The sequence below is a fragment of the Erpetoichthys calabaricus genome, chromosome 8 (genome assembly GCF_900747795.2).
Source record: "Erpetoichthys calabaricus chromosome 8, fErpCal1.3, whole genome shotgun sequence".
NCBI classification, from domain to species: domain Eukaryota; kingdom Metazoa; phylum Chordata; class Cladistia; order Polypteriformes; family Polypteridae; genus Erpetoichthys; species Erpetoichthys calabaricus.
The window spans coordinates 54988359-55009708 of record NC_041401.2 but is presented as its reverse complement, the minus strand read 5'-3'; the positions used below and the strand labels follow the sequence as shown (position 1 = coordinate 55009708).

The following is a 21350-nucleotide window of genomic DNA, read 5'->3' as shown; positions in this document are numbered from 1 at the left end:
AATGAGGGTAAAATTCATTCTTTTTGGGTCTAGTGGCTATCAACAGTAAGTCAGATGACCCCCGGGTACTGAATTCAAGCAACAGTACACTGATAGTGAAGCATGATGGTGCAAAAATCATGGTATGGGGATGTTTTCATACCACGGAGTTGGGCCTATTTATTGTATACCAGGGATCATGGATACATGAAAATACTTGGAGATTATGTTGCCGTAGGTCAAAGAGGAAATACCCCTGAAATGGGTGTTTCAACAAGACAATGACCTCAAACACACAAGTAAGCAAGCAACATCTTGGTTCCACACAAAAAGGATTGAGGCAATGGAGTGGCCAGCTCAATCTCCTGGTCTCAACCCCACTGCAAACTTGTGGGGTGACATTAAAAATGCAGCTTCCGAATCAAAACCCAAAAATTTGCAGGTACTGTGGACTGTTTGTTCATCCTGGGGTGAAATATCTGTTTATAGGTGCCAGAAGTTGCTTGACTCGATGCAACAGTTGCACAGCAGTTATTAAAAACAATGATTAAGTTATGCAACTAAACATGAGTTCAGTTTGATGAGAAAAAATGTCAACACTACTATGTTATTGAACAGATTAATACTCCTTTACTTTGCTTCCTGTAAAAGAATAATGCAGACTTGATCAACTTTGTTAATGCTTTGATTTGGAATGGAATGTGTAACATTCTCTCCATTTTAAATATGGAAATAAAGCTATTAAAAATATTTCATTTTATTCCCTTCTTTTGAACGCACTGTTATTTGTTTGAACACAACTGTATATAAAATTAGACAACTTTTCAGCACAGTTTCACATTTCCAATGTACTGGAATGTAACCCCTTTCTCTGATAGAGCCAGTGCCTGTGTGTGCTTATCTAGGTGTGTAAAGACTTTACATATACAGCGTTCAGCTACAGTCTCAGCCCTTTGACCTTCCTTTTCAATGAAGATACATAAAACTTCATCATTCCTTGTTGCTAAATTACATACAGTGGGGCAAAAAAGTATTTCGTCAGCCACCAATTGTGCAAGTTCTCCCACTTAAAAAGATGAGAGGCTTGTAATTTTCATCATAGGTATACCTCAACTATGAGAGAAAAAAAAAAACCCAGAAAATCACATTGTCTGATTTTTAAAAAATTTATTTGCAAATTATGGTGGAAAATAAGTATTTGGTCACCTATAAACAAGCAAGATTTCTGGCTCTCACAGACCTGTAACTTCTTCTGTAAGAGGCTCCTCAGTCCTCCACTCGTTACCTGTATTAATGGCACCTGTTTGAACTCATTATCAATATAAGAGACACCTGTCCACAACCTCAAACAGTGACACTCCAAGCTCCACTATGGCCAAGACCAAAGTGCTGTCAAAGGACACCAGAAACAAAATTGTAGACCTGCACCAGGCTGGGAAGACTGAATCTGCAATAGGTAAGCAGCTTGGTGTGAAGAAATCAACTGTGGGAGCAATTATTAGAAAATGGAAGACATACAAGACCACTGATAATCTCCCTCGATCTGGGGCTCCACACAAGATCTCACCCCATGGGGTCAAAATGAACACAAGAAAGGTGAGCAAAAATCCCAGAACCACACGGGGGGACCTAGTGTATGACCTGCAGAGAGCTGGGACCAAAGTAACAAAGGCTACCATCAGTAACACACTACGCCACCAGGGACTCAAATCCTGCAGTGCCAGACATGTCACCCTACTTAAGCCAGTACATGTGTAGGCCCGTCTGAAGTTTGCTAAAGAGCATTTGGATGATCCAGAAGAGGACTGAGAGAATGTCATATGGTCAGATGAAACCAAAATAGAACTTTTTGGTAAAAACTCTAGTCATCGTGTTTGGAGGAGAAAGAATGCTGAGTTGCATCCAAAGAACACCATACCTACTGTAAAGCATGGGGGGTGGAAACATCATGCTTTGGGGCTGTTTTTCTGCAAAGGGACCAGGACGACTGATCCGTGTAAAGGAAAGAATGAATGGGGCCATGTATTGTCAGATTTTGAGTGAAAACCTCCTTCCATCAGCAAGGGCATTGAAGATGAAACGTGGCTGGGTCTTTCAGCATGACAATAATCCCAAACACACTGCCCGGGTAACGAAGGAGTGGCTTCGTAAGAAGCATTTCAAGGTCCTGGAGTGGCCTAGCCAGTCTCCAGATCTCAACCCCATAGAAAATCTTTGGAGGGAGTTGAAAGTCCGTGTTGCCCAGCGACAGCCCCAAAACATCACTGCTCTAGAGGAGATCTGCATGAAGGAATGGGCCAAAATACCAGCAACAGTGTGTGAAAACCTTGTGAAGACTTACAGAAAACGTTTGACCTCTGTCACTGCCAACAAAGGGTATATAACAAAGTATTGAGATGAACTTTTGTTATTGACCAAATACTTTTTTTCCACCATAATTTGCAAATAAATTCTTCAAAAATCAGACAATGTGATTTTCTGGATTTTTTTTTCCTCATTTTGTCTCTCATAGTTGAGGTGTACCTATGATGAAAATTACAGGCCTCTCTCATCTTTTTAAGTGGGCAAACTTGCACAATTGGTGGCTGACTAAATACTTTTTTGTCCCACTGTACATTCTACTACGGGTGGACACACATTGGTCATCAGCTCTTATGCACACAGTACCCACTTCTATAAAGTTGCTTGATTTTATTTTAGGAGAGTCACTGGGTATGTCAGAACATGTGACTTCATCTGACTCAGTAAGATTATGTAAATCACAGGAAAACATTGTGAACTAAACCCAGCGCTGCATGCTCAGAACCATTCTTTAAACTAGATTTACAATGGGCACTATAAATGCAGAGGCCTGCAAAGAAGCTGTTTAAGTGTAAATTCAAACAGTTAACATTAGATGCATTAGAATCATTCAGAGAATGAGAAGCTATGTTACCAAGCAGTGCAGACAATCAAAAAAATATGGAAGACTTGAATTCTTTACATTTAAGGGAAAGAATTGACGGAAAAACAAATGAACAAACCATGCTACATTGAATGATCATTTGTTAACAAACCTTTAAAATTCTTCAACCAAACGCACCAATAGATGAAGCTAACGAGCTGTGCCACTAAAAAAAGTGATCTCACAAATGCCAATCTAAAAACCAAAAAAATAAATAAAAAGAATCAAAGCATGGCATGACCTTTTCAATTTCCTGTTGTAGGTAGTGATGTGGGAGAGATGTAATCCATCTGATCTGACACCAAAACTACACTTGGGTGGGATGCATCTGGTTGTATAAATATAGCATCACTAGCCCAGTAATGACATTCTGATTTGAGATGCAAGAACATCTGTTTTTAACTGCACTCCCTGATTATTTATTTAGGTACAGTTTGGCAACTTAAACCAACAAATATTACAGGTGAAATGCTGGATTTGGATTGTTTTAGTATTTGTCTGATTTAAAAATTAAAATAACCATATTACCTTGAAACAGACGTTTTTGTTTTTTAAACGAGTCATCTTTTACTTTATATTGTAAAAAAAGACATCAAAACAAATGTTTTGATATGTATATGTATAGTTTTATTTCCCTGCATTATTTTTGTTGTTCAAGTGCAAGTAACAAGAAAAGCCTGTCTGAAGTTGTGCATAACCTAAATGTAGCAAACCCTGCTAATGTCGTCCTTTTAAGTTGATTCTTACAGTTTTTGACTACACTACTTAAAAGTAGCTCTACTGCATTCTCAGACATTTTTGCCATTTCTGTTACTTGCCTTGTGGGCACAGGAAACAACACAAAATGACCAGTTTGACATGTATTCCTTCCCACCCATCCCTGGGATGTTTCAATGTTTTCAATAATTAATAAGCATATATAAGATACACAACAGATAAAATTACCCATAAGTGTGTATGATTTATTGTGCTGACCCCAGTATGGTTAAAAAGGCAAATAATAGTTAAAAAAGTGACTGGTTTTGTTTGTTTACATTTACATTTGCAGAAATAGACTGCAGGATGCATGACATTAGAAATTAAATGGGCCTCATTGATATGGCATGTTTTACAAAGAAAACCGGATTACGGTTCCTTCTACAACATTAACAAAACTAAACTGTTCCAACCCCAAACCCTTGCAAAACAATAGAAAATACCATTGTCATAATAATGAAATCTGCCACTAAACTTGTTACCAAAAGACCATCTATTCAATTCGTGGAACAAAATGAACCAAGTGAATACTTACATTTTCTTTAGAAAAAAGTACAAGAACTTTATATGCTAACTATGTGAATCTCAATATTTTTTGTAGACACAAAATTTGATTTATTTGTACAGATACAAAATGTAAACATGGCAAAATAAATAGTTAAAACAAGTGACATAGGATCTATCTTCATGCTCATGATCCCAAAACAAACTGTTGCACATTTTTCTCTCCATTCTGTTGCATTTTCAAGTGCAAAAGCATGATGACAAATATCTAGAATTCAAGTAACAGAAATAACATACTAATGATACAAATATACTATTTTACAAGGTAGTGATATTCCCAATTTTACAAAATGTACATTTATATATTGTATTTTGATATGCTGAGATTCATTAAAGGTCCACACTGAGCTCCCCTGAAATTAGGGCTTATTCCGTTTTGTATTTATTCCAGAATACATACTTTCCACAACCGTAATTTATTTCTTTTCTGCCCCCTCCAATCATAATTTTGTTTATGCCCACCCCCACCCCCCAAGTCTAGGCTATGTTACTTCCATTGCCACTGTGGTCTCTGAAATTCCATTTAATGCAAGTCTTTCTGGTTCATGGTTCTCCCTAAAGGAAAAAGAAACACAAAACATTTTGTTTACAAGTGCATTACTAATGCTCAAATCAATTTAATATGAAAACAGGTACATGGGGATAACACAATATAAATACTTGTTATTGCTGGTCCAACCACACTACTGTTTTTAAAATATTTCAAAACTTGTAGTTTTGAGTTTAGCTTGCTGTCAGGTACGTGTTTTCAAGCTCACAACTAAATTTTTCACAACATCTAGTCGTTACATTCATAACAAGACAACCAAAAAATAATTGTTTCACTTAAAGAACAGCCACATCTGATACTTTTACACATTGTCATGGCTTATCTACTGCAGAGGAGCTTGCCAACAAATATCTTACAGTCATGTAAACTTCTGGACACCACGATCAATGACTTGAAAACCTCTGAAGGCTACAAGTTTAAACATATCATACACTTTGAACACATTACTACTATATACTATATTTGCCCAATTCAATGTTGAAAATTTAAATACTGACTGTGTCAAGTGCAAATGTTTGGGCACTCAGTCCCTGAGGTCTTAGTTAACTGGTCTGGCAGAAACAACAACTTCCACAAGCTTCTTTTAGCCAGATAAGAGTCTCAAGAATCTGTCTGTTCTTACTTGAGGAATGTTTTTTTTTTCCACATCTTGCTTGCCGAACTCCTGTAAATCAGATGTGCACTGCATATATCAAATGTCCCCAAAGATTTCCAATAGCATTCAAGTATGGGGACTGTGAAGGCCTGTTCTAAAACCCCAATGTTTACTCCAGTAAATGCTTAATAGTTTACTTTGTAATACACTTTAGATCACGTCATTTCAGCTTCTACTTCTTGACTGACTCTAGAACATTATATTTAAGCATTTAAGTTGATATTTACATTAATTAATTCTTCCTTCAGTACTCTCAGTATTTCATGCATCACCGGCTTCCAGACTACTCTAAATCACAATAGCAGATATGCCCCAAAGTTTAACAGTTCCACTGTGTCCTTTGGATTATTTATGTTTTTTTAATTTAAAAATCAAGTCAAACTTTGTTTCAACATTTCTGTTGTTGAGCTTGCACAACATATTTCCTTCTTGTAATTTTCTGCTGCAGACCATTCTTAGTAAGCAATACTGTACTGTGAACCACTGGATCAAAACTCTGTTATGAGCTAGGTCTACCTGACAAGATTTTGATATCTGAGCATCTTGGGTACACCAGATCTTACCTTGATCTCAACAGAATCCCTTAAACTTTATTCACTAATTATATTTATGACATGGAAAATTCCAAACTGGAAACATTTACATTTGTTTTTAAAGTTAATTGTTCTCAATGAGGTAGGCACATCTTGCCATAAAGTATGGAACAGTCTTCACTAGGACAATGTATGAGACACTTTCATTATTTTTTACAATGTATGAGACACTGTTTTATTATTTTTAAACAGTTACATTCAGTGAACAAATAGAAAACGTGTATTACAGTGTGTAAAGACTGGCCCTTTTTGTACCCATGCAGAAGTTATGCTAAGTTCTTTTCCCTTCAAGATTTGATGAAATGTGCAAACTGACCAGATGTATGCAAAACCTTGGATACACAGTTTTTTAAATTAATGAAAAAGGGTTTAATTTGTCATTTATTCTGCTATTTGTTTTTTGTGTGTCAAATTTAATTTATATTTACCAGGGAAAATACACATTTTGTAAGATTTTCATTTAAATGCATGTGACGTTTCGAGTTTACAATGCTCGCTCCCATAAAAACATAAAAAAAATTGAGACATAAGAAGGAATAAAAGGTAAGGATTTTTTTTACACTCATTTTTTCCATTACTACAGTACAGTGTACAGTACAGTATATTTATGTCCTTTTCCTTTGGCTTAGTTGGTTGTTTTTATGTTCTAGATTATGATTTTGTAAATGTGTTAGGATAGGTAAGTGACTTAGGCTAGGGTGTCTTTCGACTTGCACCAAAATTCGGGTTACATTACTGTTATGGGAACGGAACTGTGTCGTAACCTGAGGACCCCCTGTATGTATAAGTATTTATAAAAAAAAAATACTTTTTTAGAGTCAAAAAAGCAAAGAAACATAACACAACATAAAATTAAAAATCTGAAAACTTAATATGAAAATGAATTTTCTGCAACAATTTACTCAAAATTTTATTTCAAATGATAACTCATATGGGGCTGACTCTATTTGGACTCAAATAAATGATTGTGACAGGCACCCTTGAACCCAGGATTGTACCTGCCTTGCCCTCGATACTTGCAAGATTTGGCTCCAACTTCTCCATGACCCTGCCTTGGATAAACGGGTTAGGAAAAAGGATGGATGGATAGGTATATGTGAGTGTTCCCTGGGATGGGTTTGATAGACCACATATGCAAGTTAGAACTTTATCTGCTCATCCATTATAAAAAAAAAGGAAAAAAACTTACATTTCTCCTACAAGCTTAAACATATTAGAAAGAGGGTTACTGTTTTAAGTGTTAGAATAAGTTAGCTAAAAAAGACTGATGGAGTAAAACCAGTCTGTCAACCCTTTTTTTTCGTATAATGTAAACAGAATCATTGGTTTTATGAAACTGGCACATAGTCAAAAATCAATCAACAAAATTCCTATTAATATAAACCATTAATGATGACGCAACTGTACATGAATCAAAACAAAAAATTATATATACAACACACACACACAATATAAATTCTGGTCTCTGTAGTGTAGTATTACTTGTTGAACGTGTACACATTACTTATTTTTCTCTTCATCATACTATATTATGAAAGGTTTAATTTATTACCAGTTAAAAGATGATTAATTTACTTAAACACATACAATACCTTGCTATGCTGCTTATGGCACTACTTGGTGTCACTTTTGGCACCCTGTCCAGATTGGTAGCCACAGCGGCAAGCTTTAAGGCAGTTGGCGAGGGCGCAGAAGTCCTTGCAGTTAGATGCACATTCATGGGAGAAACAACACTGCTGAGGTGAACGGTGGTTGCCAGGTTACTTGTACACAATGCTGGTATGAGGTGATTAGTGGTGCTGTGGTTGACAGTCCTCACCAGTTGTACCGTTGGGATTGCAGGACTGGACGTCAAATTTGTACTGGTTGGATGAAGAAGTTTAGGAGTCCCTATAAGAAAAAGAACATTTCCAGAATTAACATTAGATTAGCATATAGAACATAAGTGAGAGAAATTGTAAAGTAAATGAGAAAATTGTAAAATACTGAAAAGATTGTTTTGTATTATAGTGAAACACAGAGAAGTTTTCTAAATGTTTGAAATGCTTTGTAAGTTTATGTTTACACTATCATTTCTTTTGTAATACATTAAATGTGTTTTAGATATTATAAACATTACTCATTATTTGTATGATGTTAACTGCTAGGTATTTGGATGGCTCAAATTAAACTACTTTGTTTTGGAATTATCAAATGTAAAGTACAAATGGGAAGGACGGCAAACTGCAAGACATTTGGTACCCCAAATGGGAGGTTGTTGGGAACATTCACTGAACAAGAGAAGTAAAAGAATGATGAGGAAAGGTAGTACCAATCCTCTGATGAAAAATGGCAGCAGCAAGAAGTTAGTATGTGTCAGACTCCTTCAGAGTGTCATGGGAACTGTAGGCTACATGTAGTAATGAAATACCTGGGGCTGAAACAGAAATCCCTATGCAGGTATCCTACTTTGTCTTAAGACTACAGCTGACCAAGATTTGCCTCCTAGTTAGGTAATACTGAAACTGGAAGTACTCCTAAATCAGTCCTAAAGGCTTCAAAACCTCACTTGGGGTGCTCAGAGATAGCTGGACATCAAAGGTAAGAGATCTCATGGCAACAGGTACAAGGAAATATTTGAGACTGAAAAGCCAAAGCCTAAAGATGACCAGAAGTATTAGACTAGTGTGTTAAGCCCAATGAAGAGGCATAATTGTTGTTACTGATCGTGCTGTTACTTTGTGCATATTCTCTCCAATCTTCTTGGTTGTACTACCTTAAATGTTCTAATAAACCAGTCTTGTTGAACTCTGGTATATTTTGGTTAATATTATTGTCTGAGGACAGTTCCAACAACTCAAACTGGCCACACACAATATATAGTGCATTAAAAACCATACACAACCATTATTATTATTAGAAAGAAGAAAGGATACCACTAATGTATTTAAAATTTGCTTATGAAATTAAATGTAAACCTACACCTACAACTAGCAAAAAAATAAGGTCAGAGAAAGGCTTAAGTAATCTAACTTGTTTTGCACAAACATTGCATTAAGGAGCATATTTTTTCAGAATAAACTAACACACACACCTGAAGACTGAACAACACCATTGATGCTGCTGTTATGAATTCTGCTTTCCTTACTGAGCATCTCACTGTGGTCTGAATCTGGAGCACTGACCACAGCTGATGCAGCAAAATGAGCACTAGCTGAATCAAGAGTCTTTGAAACACAGTCTGAATTCCCAGATACCTTTAAAATAAGAAAAACATAAAAAATGAGCAATACATTACATTTATACACTTGAATCAACTCCTAAACTAAAAATAGCTAGTTTAATAAGCTGAAAAATACTCAGTTTCATATTAAACGTATTATATTTGCAAATGGTGGTGCAATTATATATTTGGAATTTGCACAATGTTACTGTGCCTGCTCAAGTTTTTCTTCCACATTCCCAAAGCTGCAACAATCTAAATGGGATAAAGCATATAATGTATGTGTATATGCAGGTACATATATAAATGTGTTCTGTGATCTTAGTATGCCGCTAGGAGTGCTTAATGAATATATAGATTAGAAAAAAAATATCCTAGAATAAATTTTAAATTTGCTGCAGATAATTTAGTAAAATTAACAGTTGATTGAATTTTAACTGAAATGTTAGTAACAATTTAGGATTCAGATAGTAACGTTTATAAAAGTTGATGACCTTTTTGAAATCCATTTGTAAACATCAAGAAAAAAGTACTCTTATTTTCTCTTAAAAAGTAAGTGGAAATCTTAAGGAACCATTCACATACACTATGAATGTACAAAAAGAAAGAAACAAACATGAACATACAAAACTGTACATAAATTAGTAAATCACCCAACCTATTAATCTTTACAAAAAACACATACTCTCTATAAAGTGTTTGGTCTATGATTTACACATTATTTTTCCTCCCAGACACATCTATATGGATGGAAAGATTTTTGACTGCATTATTTCATGGGGAAGGGAAATTTAGGGCATGTGGGTAAACAAAAATGAAATTCCTCCATAGCCCTTTTTTTCCTTTGCTGCATTTCTTATATCATTAGAACACAGGATTCTAAAACTCTACACATCAATGGAATATGCACAGTAAATTTTCTGCAAATAAATTACCTGTGCATTTGAATGCGCTGGACGTGAGGAATGCTGGGATTGCTGCTTCTGCTGGAGTTGGGCTAGCTGCTGCTTTTGCATTTGCACCAGCTGCTGCTGATGTGTCTGAAACTGTTCCTCTGTAATACCACCTGTAACTGTGCAAACAAAAAGTAAAATGTTAGATATTAAAAAAAGTAGCTTGTTCAATAGCAATGTCACTGGTAAATTATCTTTTAAAATACATTTTCATTTATTTTCGAAAAGCAGAATACCGCAATGAAATACCACTCTAACAAACAAACAGCATATTAAATGATTTACTTCAAACTTAACAGATAAAACAAAAGAAAAACAGAATACAACATCTTGCCTGAAGAAGGGGCCTTAGCTGTCTTGGAAGCTTATATATTGTAATCTGTTCAGTTATCCAATAAAGGGTGTCATTCTGCTTGACTTCTCATTGCATACTGAGTACACTGAAATAGGTCATTATAAATGTACAGGAGCAACAGGTATGAGCTTCTTTACCTTGAAATGCATCATACATTAATTCAATATTGTAAGCAATTGACGGACAACTGGAGTGCTGGTAAACTGACAATAGTATTGACTGGAGCACAGAGTACAGCAGATACAAAGATGATTTTTAACAAGATTTCCAGTTAATTGCTTTCTCAATAAGTTTGAATGCACAGTCACCACACATTCAAAGCCTAGGCTTGTGGATGAAAACAAACTGATGAAGAGCCAACAACATGCAGCCTTCTAAATTAAATAAATAAGCAAGGTGTGTAAGGTTTATAGTACTGTAACATTTTTCATTTATCTTTAAATTAATCTGAAGTTAACAAAATAAAATAAATCAAAGCTCTTGACTCTTTTAGTTCATTTCCTGGATAACCATTTGAGGGGTTAAGCTTACACATTTAAACAGGTCAGAATTAATCAGTAATTTCCATAATCAATAGCGCTTACAAATGCAGCCCCCCAAAAAAAGAAAGATTCTGTATAAAGGTGTGCCCAACCTGAGAGTGATTGTCAGGGGCAAAGGCACCACCATGATGGCATAGGGCAGCTAAAAGTCTCACACCAAATCTCCAGAACAGGACAGATCCTTGAACATACTAATGTATGTGGGTTGAGTACCCAGAAAATGATCAGACATGATTAAAAGACCTGCAGGATAGACAGGCAAAGGCAACGTTTTCATAAGACACTAGAATGCATGTAACAGGAATGCATGACCCTTGGGTAGTTAGGAATTTTGGCCCATTCCGTCATACTGAATTACTTCAACTCAGTGATGTTGCAGGGTTTTCTCAAATGACTCGCACGCTTCCAATCCTTCCACAACATTTCTATTGGGTTATAGTTAGAACTTTGACTTGGCCATTCCAACCCCTTTATTTTGTTCTTTTACAGCTCCACTTTGGTAGAACAACTGATGCGCTTGGGGTTGTTGTCTTGCTGCATGACCCAGTTTCTCAAGATATAGTCCAAAGAAAGATGTCCTAACATTTTCCTTTTTTTCTAGTACCCTAGGTTCTTGTCTATAAGCCGGACTCATGTATAAGCCGGAGACCAAAAATCATACGAATTTTTAAAATAAAATCGTATCATAGATAAGCCGGACTCATGGATAAGCCGAACGTACTATAACCTATAACTAATAGAAGGGAGGGAGGTCAGTGGTCTCACTCGCACCCATTTAATTTCTTTAAGGGGGGAGAGAGTGTGAGATATTGGCGTCTCTCTCACTCCCCGCATGGCGCGGTTGGAGCGGCCGGAGCGCGTTCTTTCTGCTCTGGGCGTCGCCGAGTCAACACGCGCGCGTAGCGGTCATTTAAATTGTGATTTTATATGTAAGCATATTTAAATATATATCGCGCATTTTTGCTGGTTCGCGGATTTCTGCGGGCAATGGGTCTTTTAATTTCTAGTGCATGCTTCCTCAGTTGGTTTGCCCAGTTGATTTCATACAAGGGACGCTATTGGCAGATGGCTGAGAAGCTACCTAACTTACTTTTCTCTATCTCTCTCTTGCGCTGACTTTCTCTGATCCTGACGTATGGGGATTGAGCAGGGGGGCTGTTTGCACACCTAGACGATACGGACGCTCCTCTAAAAATGCTGAAAGATTATCTTCACGTTGCTATCTTTTGTAAAGCTGATTCCTGAAAAGACATGCTGCACAGTGCTTCGCATACTTAAAAGCTCAAAGGGCACGTATTGATTTTTTTATCTGTCTCTCTCTCTCTCTCTGCTCCTGACGGAGGGGGTGTGAGCTGCCGCCTTCAACAGCTTTGTGCCGCGGTGCTTCGCATACTTAAAAGCCAAACAGCCCTATTGATTTGTTTGCTTCACTCCTTTGAAGAGGAAGATATGTTTGCATTCTTTTAATTGTGAGACGGAACTGTCATCTCTGTCTTGTCATGGAGCACAGTTTAAACTTTTGAAAAAGAGACAAATGTTTGTTTGCAGTGTTTGAATAACGTTCCTGTCTCTCTACAACCTCCTGTGTTTCTGCGCAAATCTGTGACTCAAGCATGACAATATAAAAATAACCATATAAACATATGGTTTCTACTTCGCGGATTTTCTTATTTTGCGGGTGGCTCTGGAACGCCACCCCCGCGATGGATGTATAAGCCGGACTTATGTATAAGCCGATATTCTATTTTTTCATTTTCACAACTTTTTTCCTTAGATAAGCCGCGGCTTATAGACAAGAACTTAGGGTATAATTCAGAATTCATTTTCATGTCTACAATGGCAAGCTGTCCTGGCCCAGACAAGGCAAAACAGGCATGCTACTACCAACACCATGTTTCATAGATGGGATTAGGTTCTCATCCTGGAATACAGTGTTTTCCTTTCTCCAAACATAAAGCTTCTCATTTGAACCAGAAAGTTATATTTTGATCTCATCTGTCCATAAAACAATACTCTAACAGCTTTCAGGCTTGCCCACATGCTTTACTGCAATCTGTAGATGAGAAGCAATGATTTTTTTGGAAAGCAGTGGCTTTCTCCTTCCAACCCTGCCATGCACGCCACTGTTGTTCAATGATCTTCTGATGGTTTACTCATGAACATTAACCAATGTGAAAGAGGCATAAAGTTGCTTAGAAGTTAACCGTTGGGGCTTTTGTGACCTCGCAGACAATCACATGCCTTGCCCTTGGAGTGATCTTGGTTGGTCAACCACTCCTGGGGAGAGTAACAATATTGTTAAACTTCCTCCATTTGTACAGTATCTGTCTGACAGTGGACTGGTGCAGTTCAAACTCTTCAGAGATGGTTGTGTAGCCTTTCCCAGCATGATGAGCATCAACAATTCTTTTTCTGAGGTCTTCTGAAATATCATTTGTCTGTGGCATTATACACTGATACTGCACATACGTGTTTGAAGATGGCGCCCTTGGCAGAATCATGTTCAATTAATATTAACAGGGTGCCCATTCATACCTAATTGTCATCAAAATGATTGACGCTTTCAAATTGCCTGCTAATGACTCACATACTTTTTCCACTCACAGATATGCAATACTGGATGACTTTCCTCACTAAATAAATGACCATTTGTTTGTTATCTCATTTGTTTAACTGGGTTCTTCATATCTACCCTAAGGACTTGTGTGAAAATCTGATGATGTTTTAAGTCATATTTATGCAGGAATATGGAAAATTGTAAAACATTCACTAACGCTCAAGCAGCACTGTACAGATATCACATAATCAAATGTCCATGAATGTTACTGAGCCTATTTAAGCCAACTACTGTTAAAAAGCATTTTTTTAATGTAGTCTATTAACACATGTAATAGCATTCTATTACCACTGCTATTTTTGAATAAGACTCACTCATTACTTTCAGCAAGTCAATCACTGTTAAAACATATTTAACAAAAATGTGCTGACACTTTGATGCAACTAAATAAAAAAAATATATAAAATGTTCAGATTTTTAAATCTATTAACTAAGTTCCCAAACACATCTATAATGCTTTGCCCTTTCCTGGACGATTTTGCTATACCTCACCACTTTTGGTGGTGTATGTGAGTCGGATAGCAGGTCAAACACAAATTGCCCTCGGACCCCTTCCGGCGATACTGGTAAGATTAAATAATTTACAAAATATTAACAAAATGACAGTGGAAAACAGACAAGGTGAAAACAACTGTAATAAACCAATCTTATAAAACTATACAAACATGAATGGCAGCAACCAAATCCGTGAACGCACTTCCTCCCGTACCCAAACAAATTCAGTATGTGAATAACTGGAAAGAAAAAGTCCTTCAACATAGACAACCCACAAAGTCTAAGCAGTTCTGACACTTCTGGTATTATTAGTCCTTTTCTTTATTCTCTTTGTCCAAGAGTCTCCAAACATGCTATCCCAGACGCTCACCCACATTCATTTCTCCTGACTTTCCCATCCGCTTCTATTCCACAGTGGGTCAGGTGACAAAGTCTTCAAGGTGGCCACCACCATAAGTGGGAACAGACCCCAATCTGGATGAATCCATCTTTTTTGTAGGCATGGATAGTCTATGGTTTTCCCCCATTTTTGCAGTTGTGTTGGAAACTTCCTTCTCTTGCCTTTCGCAGGCTTTTTTTTTTTTTTTTTTTTTTAAACTGTATCTTAGCGTTCTTTCTCCATGGCAATAAAAAAAAAAGTCCTCCTCACAACTGTCAGCCCAATGTGCCTGATTTTTCTCTCCCCTCAACCCACTCAGCAACAGGGTTAGGGTTGGGGAGTAAGAGGGTTTACATTGATGATGGCAAAGAGATAGACTGCAAATCAGATAACATTTATGTGGTAGTGCTACACATCTGAAAGTTACACACATACATTTTCTAACCTGTTAATCATGCAGAAATTGTATACATGCCAAAGTAATTCTAGAATGTGAGATACAATGATCCACAGATTTTAATACAATATCTCATGCCATGCCTCTAAAAAAAGGAAAACTGTGTTATCAGCTATGACAATAAATTAACTGAAATAACAACAAAGAAAAATAAAAAAAGATTTGGTTTGAAGAAAGGCAAACAAACAATGTGGCCTATTGCATTATGAAATATGAAAATTGTTGGGTACAAAGCTTTAAATGCAAAAAGAATCAGCAATTGCACGGAAAACTTGTAAGAGGAAGCATGTTAAAAAATTCTGTTATAATAAGATAGAAAGGTAATATAATTTAATAGCTACAGTTGAGCTAAACTATAATTAATAGCTTGTGAACCATTAAAATCCAGTGATTATAAAATAACAGAAATGATGGTATACTGGCGGAGACATTCCCCAAGAACTAAAACTGTAATTTAGATGCGTTTAAAAACAATACAGTTTGAACAGACCTGTACGTTGGTCTTCTTGTTGTGCAAAAAAAGCATTCTAATCTTTGAGATCTGGCAGTGTGAAGCCCAGCCAATATATCAACTGATACTGGGTCCATGTAAAAGAGGGGGAGGGTTTTTAATGTTCTACATGCATGCACAATTAGCCATGTGGTGGTTTAGTAGGAAAACAAACATCTTAAAAGTAGCTTGACCCCCACCCCCAGTTTCAGTCTGACAACACAAGAGACATGGCAAAATAAAAAAGATTTATTACTTTTTACAAGTCTTGTAAATAGTAATAAATCAACAATGTCTTGAAAGAAGAAAAATGCATCACAAATCTGTACAGATAGACAAGAAAAGAAACAGCTGCCAACTGCATGCACAGAGAAAGTAAACAACAAATCATCTGTAGATTAAGCAAAAATAAACAAGAAAACTTCAAAAATACAGGTCTCTCTGCAAACATAAAAAGCGCCAGTCACATACATCAGTTACATATATTGTTTAAAAATAAAGAAAAAAGTGCCAGTCACCTACAAATCCTGCAAAATTCTTTTGAAAAAGAAAAAACAGAACAGAACTACTGAATGTAGAAAGGCACATTTTGTGGTCCTTGCAGTGTTTAGGTTTTACTAAAAACAGTACGACTTGAGCATGGCCACGGTTGAGGAGCAGGAATGCCACAGGGCGTTCAGCCAAGGTGATTGACTGATTAGGACAGCTATTCCACATTGCCACCCCATGGATAGTATTTACGATGCACCACACACACAGGAGTAAAACAGAGAGTCTGAGTAGAACGAGGAGATGAGGAAAAAGATAGGAAGGAAGAATGAAGGGAAGAAAATGAAAGAAAAACAAAGAGACAAGCAGATCATGGCTGAGCCAGTGCTGCTATGCAGAGGAGGCAGGCGGTCGAGAATGTTGTCCTGAGCAGAGCAATGGCCCTCTGGAGCAGAGTCGCTCCTGCTGAGCAGCATCAACCAACTGCTCCAAGTAGGCTCCCACTGAAGGATGGTAATGAGATAAAGGAAATGGGCTCACAGGGTCCCTTCAAACATGGAGGAATGGGGATGGGGACATAAGGCAGATTAAAAGAATTAAAAGAGTTTACTTTGCCTGTCTGAGAACATCTCCTCAAGATACCGAAAAGGGCGAGATGAGAGAGCAGGAATTTTAGAAGCAAGAATGGAGGCTCTGTACTGATTTTAAAGGCCAGATTCTCTGTTTTTAACCTTCGATTTGAACCTGTTTACAGCACTACAGTTTATTATCCATCCATCCATCCATTATCCAAAGCGCTATATCCTAACTACAGGGTCACGGGGGTCTGCTGGAGCCAATCCCAGCCAACACAGGGCGCAAGGCAGGAAACAAACCCCGGGCAGGGCGCCAGCCCACCACAGAGAGTTTATTATGAATTACTATTTATGAACATTCTGCACTGTACTTTATTTGATTTTGTAACACTTTTGCTAATAAAAAGCACTAAGCACTCGATTCATCAACCCTTGTTGAAAGCTGCATCTTGATTACCCAGTCCACCTTGATTTATGACTGTCAATATCCCAGATTCAAGGGGGGTGTGCCAGCTTTGTGCAAACCAGGCATGGCACTGAATTTGTTGAATAAAACTAGGTATTGTCTCAGACTCACAGAAAGCTTTAAGTCATGCTGAATCATACTAACAATGAAATGTCTGAAAAATAAGATGCCATACAGTTACCACTGTATTGTTTGTGGTTTCTTTTTTTCTTTAAATACATGATCAATTATGCACAATTCACTGTAAATCTACTGTTGCTGTCGAAGAAGAGTATATTGATAACAAGTATATTTTACACTCACCTGAAATTCCATTCTTGCTTGAGTTCAGCAGTGCAACAGAAGCTCCAACTATCCTTCTGTTGTTCATAGTCTGTTCCAATTTTCTAGAGGTACTTCCAATCTCCTTATTGCCCTGAATAGGTGTTGAATGCGGCTGAAAACACCGCAACCGACATGATTTAATATTGCTTAAAATTTCTGTCAGAGAGGCTACATTCCCAGGTTGAGTTTTGGAAGTATTGGTCCATATGGAAGTGTTAAACTTGTCTGTGGTAGAACTGTTAGGTATGGAGCTAAACACTTCAGGGTCCAACTGCTTTAAAACACGGTCATGTTCAGATGACGCACGGTCCATAATTATTCTGTAAAAATAAGAATAAAACAGTAACATATTTCATGCTTATCTGATGTATATTACAACATACATTTTATGCTGTGTTAAAAATGTAAAACACAGTACAGGAATCAGACAATTACACTTTTAGATTAGTGAAGATATATTTTAACATTGCCAAAGCCCAATTTCCAAAAGGAACAACAATGACTACACAATGGCAAATTCAAAAAAAGTGGAGCGCCAGAGCCCATTCTAAACCGTGAGGCAGTAACACAAAAAGTGTTACTACTGACATCATTACTACTAATATTAGTAGTTAGGCGCCATTGTGAATGGTAGCCTCTCCAGCAGCTCCTATCTTCTTTATCTTTCTACCTTTTTCTCTATCTCTCTGAACACTCATACCACTTTCTTTTATGTGGATTCATTTCCTGGACACTTTTTACTACTTGGACATGGATTTTTACATGCCAAGACTTATCCATTCAGGTAGTCAACTTCTAGCGTTGAAAACAAAGGCCTGTGCCGGTGTGGTTCCCTATTTACCTGACGAGGTAAGAAGGCTGTATTGTAGCAGCAGAGCCAGTGCTAAGCTAAAGGCTAAAAGGCTAGTGAGGAAGTGGCGATACAAGTCTTCGGTGCCTTCTGTGATCGTGGGAAATGTGAACTCACTACCAAATAAGATCGATGAACTGGCTGTGCTGGTGAAAAATGGCAGGAACTACAGAGAATGCAGTTTGTTGTGTTTTTGTGAAACACGGCTAACAACTAGCATCACAGATGCTAACGTGGAGCTACCCGGGTTTAGCACAGTTAGAGGGGACAGAGACGCAAATACCTGCGGGAAGCGAAAAGGAGGAGGACTTGCTCTCTATGTGAACACAAGGTGGTGTAACCCTGGACATGTAAACGTCAAAATCTCCACTTGCTGCAGGGACATCGAACTATTGGCCATAAGTCTGCGTCCCTATTACTTGCCCAGAGAGTTTGGACACGTCATTGTTGTTATTGTTTACATCCCTCCTCTCACGGACATGGAGATAGTGGGTGACATAATCCACTCTGCTGTTGCTAAACTACAAACACAGCACCCCGAGGCACTTGTGCTAATCTCTGGAGATTATAACCATGTGACGCTGGACAAAACATTACCTGCCTTCTCCCAGTATGTGGATTGTAACACCTGGGGAAATAGGATTATTGACCCACTGTATGCAAACGTTAAGGACGCATACAGTAGCGATGTGTTGGTCGCGAACGAAACAGCTCATGGAGCCAGCTCTTTGAAGTGAACAATTGGAGCTGGAGCTGCTTTTTTTCTATTTTCTTTTTTTCAAGCTGCACGGGATTGGTCAACTACACGATGTGTGTCTGCACAGAGCAGGAGGGGAAGGGGCAGTGCTACAGACAAACACAGCACACACACGCTCAGAGAGAGAAACAGGAAGGAAGGAGACACCTGCGACAAAATGAGTGACTGCAGGAAATGGAGTAAAATTTGGATACATTTCAATTATATTGATAATACAAAGGCAGAGTGTAGAGCGTGCAAGGTTAAAATCTCATATCGAACAGGCTCTACAAATAACCTGCACCGGCACAGGAGAACTGTACATCCATCAGTACAGTGGGAAGAAAAAAGACAAGCAAGTGAACCTGCTACTAATGAAAGTGACAGTATGTCTACTGCAACTGTTGAAAGTGCCAATTTGTCAATGTCTACACCGTCATCCAGTACAGCACCACAACCACCTAGACCTACAACCCAGAGCTCTATGAGACAGTTTGTGCAAAAAGCTATGACTCCAGTTAAAAAGAACACAATTGATGAGGAATTGGCTAAAATGACTGCACGTGATTTCCAACCATTTTCAATTGTGGAAGACAAAGGATTCAGAACCTTTACTCATGCTCTCAATCCAAGTTATGTAATTCCAAGCAGGAAAACTCTCTCCCATAAAATTATCCCAAACCTGTATGACAGAAAACGTGCTTCACTGCAAGAGAGAGTTAAAAAAGCGGCAGGAGTTTGCCTGACAACTGACTGTTGGACATCCCGCACCACCATATCCTACATGTCAGTTACTTGCCACTTTATTGAAAATTACAAAATCGTGTCCTGTCTTCTGGATTGTTTTGAGTTCAGTGACAGACTTGGCAGAGGAGATGCTCAAAGTGGCAAAAGAGTGGGATGTGGAAAACAAAGTGGTTTGCTGTGTCAGTGACAATGCAACTAACATAATTAAAGCAATTAAAATCCTGAAATGGACCCACCACCCATGTCTTGCACACACAATTAACCTATTTGTGAGAGATGCTCTGAAGGTGATGAAACCCACTGTGGACAAAGTGAAGGCAATAGTGGAATTCTTCCACAGGAGCACAACAGCCACAGACAAGCTCAAATCTACCCAACGACAGATGAGCATGCCTGAGCTCAAGCTCAAACAGGAGTGCATTACAAGGTGGAACTCAACCTTTCATATGCTAAAACGGATTCTGGAGTCCAAGGATGCAGTCATCTCTACCCTGGCTGTTATCAGTGCACCTGTTGATCCTCTGAGCCAAGAGGAATGGGAGGTGCTGCAGGAGGCATGCACAGTTCTGGAGCCATTTGAGCAGGTCACTGTGGAGATCAGTGCAGACAGGTACAGTGTACAAATGCTATTATTATTATTGTTATTAATATCATTATTAAATTATTATCATTTTCATTAGTTGTTGTTGCATTATTGGTATGAAAAGTAGATTAGACATGAATGGAAATAATATATACTGCTAAATAAAACAAAACATAATTTTAAGTTATTCTTTACTCATTTTCAGCTATGTTACAGCCTCCAAAATGCTGATCCTGTGCAAGGGTCTACAAAGAGTGACAGCTGAGCACCAGACCAGAGTAACCACAGAGAAAGTAGCAGAGTTAGTGGCTGCGTTCTGTGCATCCATGGACAGAACGTTTCACAGAATAGAATACAACAGTATTCTTTCAGAAACCACCATGCTTGACCCAAGATTCAAAAAGTTGGCCTCTAATGAAAACAGAGCGGCTGATGAAGCTCTTCAGAGAATAAGTGCAGCAGCAAGATGTGGCCAGCCAGCTCCGCTGCAAGGGGGCCAAGAGGGAGAAAAGGGAACAGAGGATGAACAAGAGCAGCCACAAGCATCTGCTGTTTGGAGGTTCTTAGAAGAACAAACAACTGGTCAAGAAGGAATCCCTCAGCAGATGCAATACTGGAAGCAAGATCGAATCTTGAGGAGCCTATTTTCCAAAGAAGTGCAGACCCGCTGAGCTGGTGGTGGGATGTTGTAAACAGTAACATTAAACAATGTTATTGACTGTTATACCTGCCTCTCACACTCCACCTTGCACTTTTTAACGTGCACTGTTTTTGTCACTCTTTAATTAATATTATTTTTATCAGTATGCTGCTGCTGGAGTATGTAAATTTCCCCTTGGGGATTAATAAAGTATGTATGTATGTAAACCGTGAGGTAGTAACACAAATAACTATACTACTGTACCACACTATTCTGTATCTCTGTCATACAGTACCTCTGTTTTGCAGGTTTTCAAACAGAACATGAAAACTTATTAATACTCATTTTTTTTTTTTTTTTACTAATGCAACAGAGTATATAAACATATTATTAAAAAAGCTGACCACAA

General features: G+C 37.9%; 1 protein-coding gene across 2 annotated transcripts in view; it reads right to left on the bottom strand.

The window, feature by feature from the left end:
* Positions 1–3527: 3527 nt before the first annotated feature.
* epc2 (enhancer of polycomb homolog 2 (Drosophila)) overlaps positions 3528–21350 on the bottom strand; it is a 137848-nt gene continuing 120025 nt past the window's right edge. The window contains exons 10-14 of one of the 2 annotated variants that reach the window (XM_051930550.1): positions 17365–17705; positions 10179–10309; positions 9115–9277; positions 7634–7931; positions 3528–4798 (exon numbers count right to left, since the gene is read on the bottom strand). In XM_051930550.1, coding sequence (XP_051786510.1) covers positions 4726–4798; positions 7634–7931; positions 9115–9277; positions 10179–10309; positions 17365–17705 — 1006 coding nt within the window. In that variant the 3' untranslated portion in view covers positions 3528–4725. Of the gene's footprint in view, positions 4799–7633; positions 7932–9114; positions 9278–10178; positions 10316–17364; positions 17706–21350 lie in introns of both variants that reach the window. The other variant, XM_028806529.2, reaches the window with a different exon arrangement.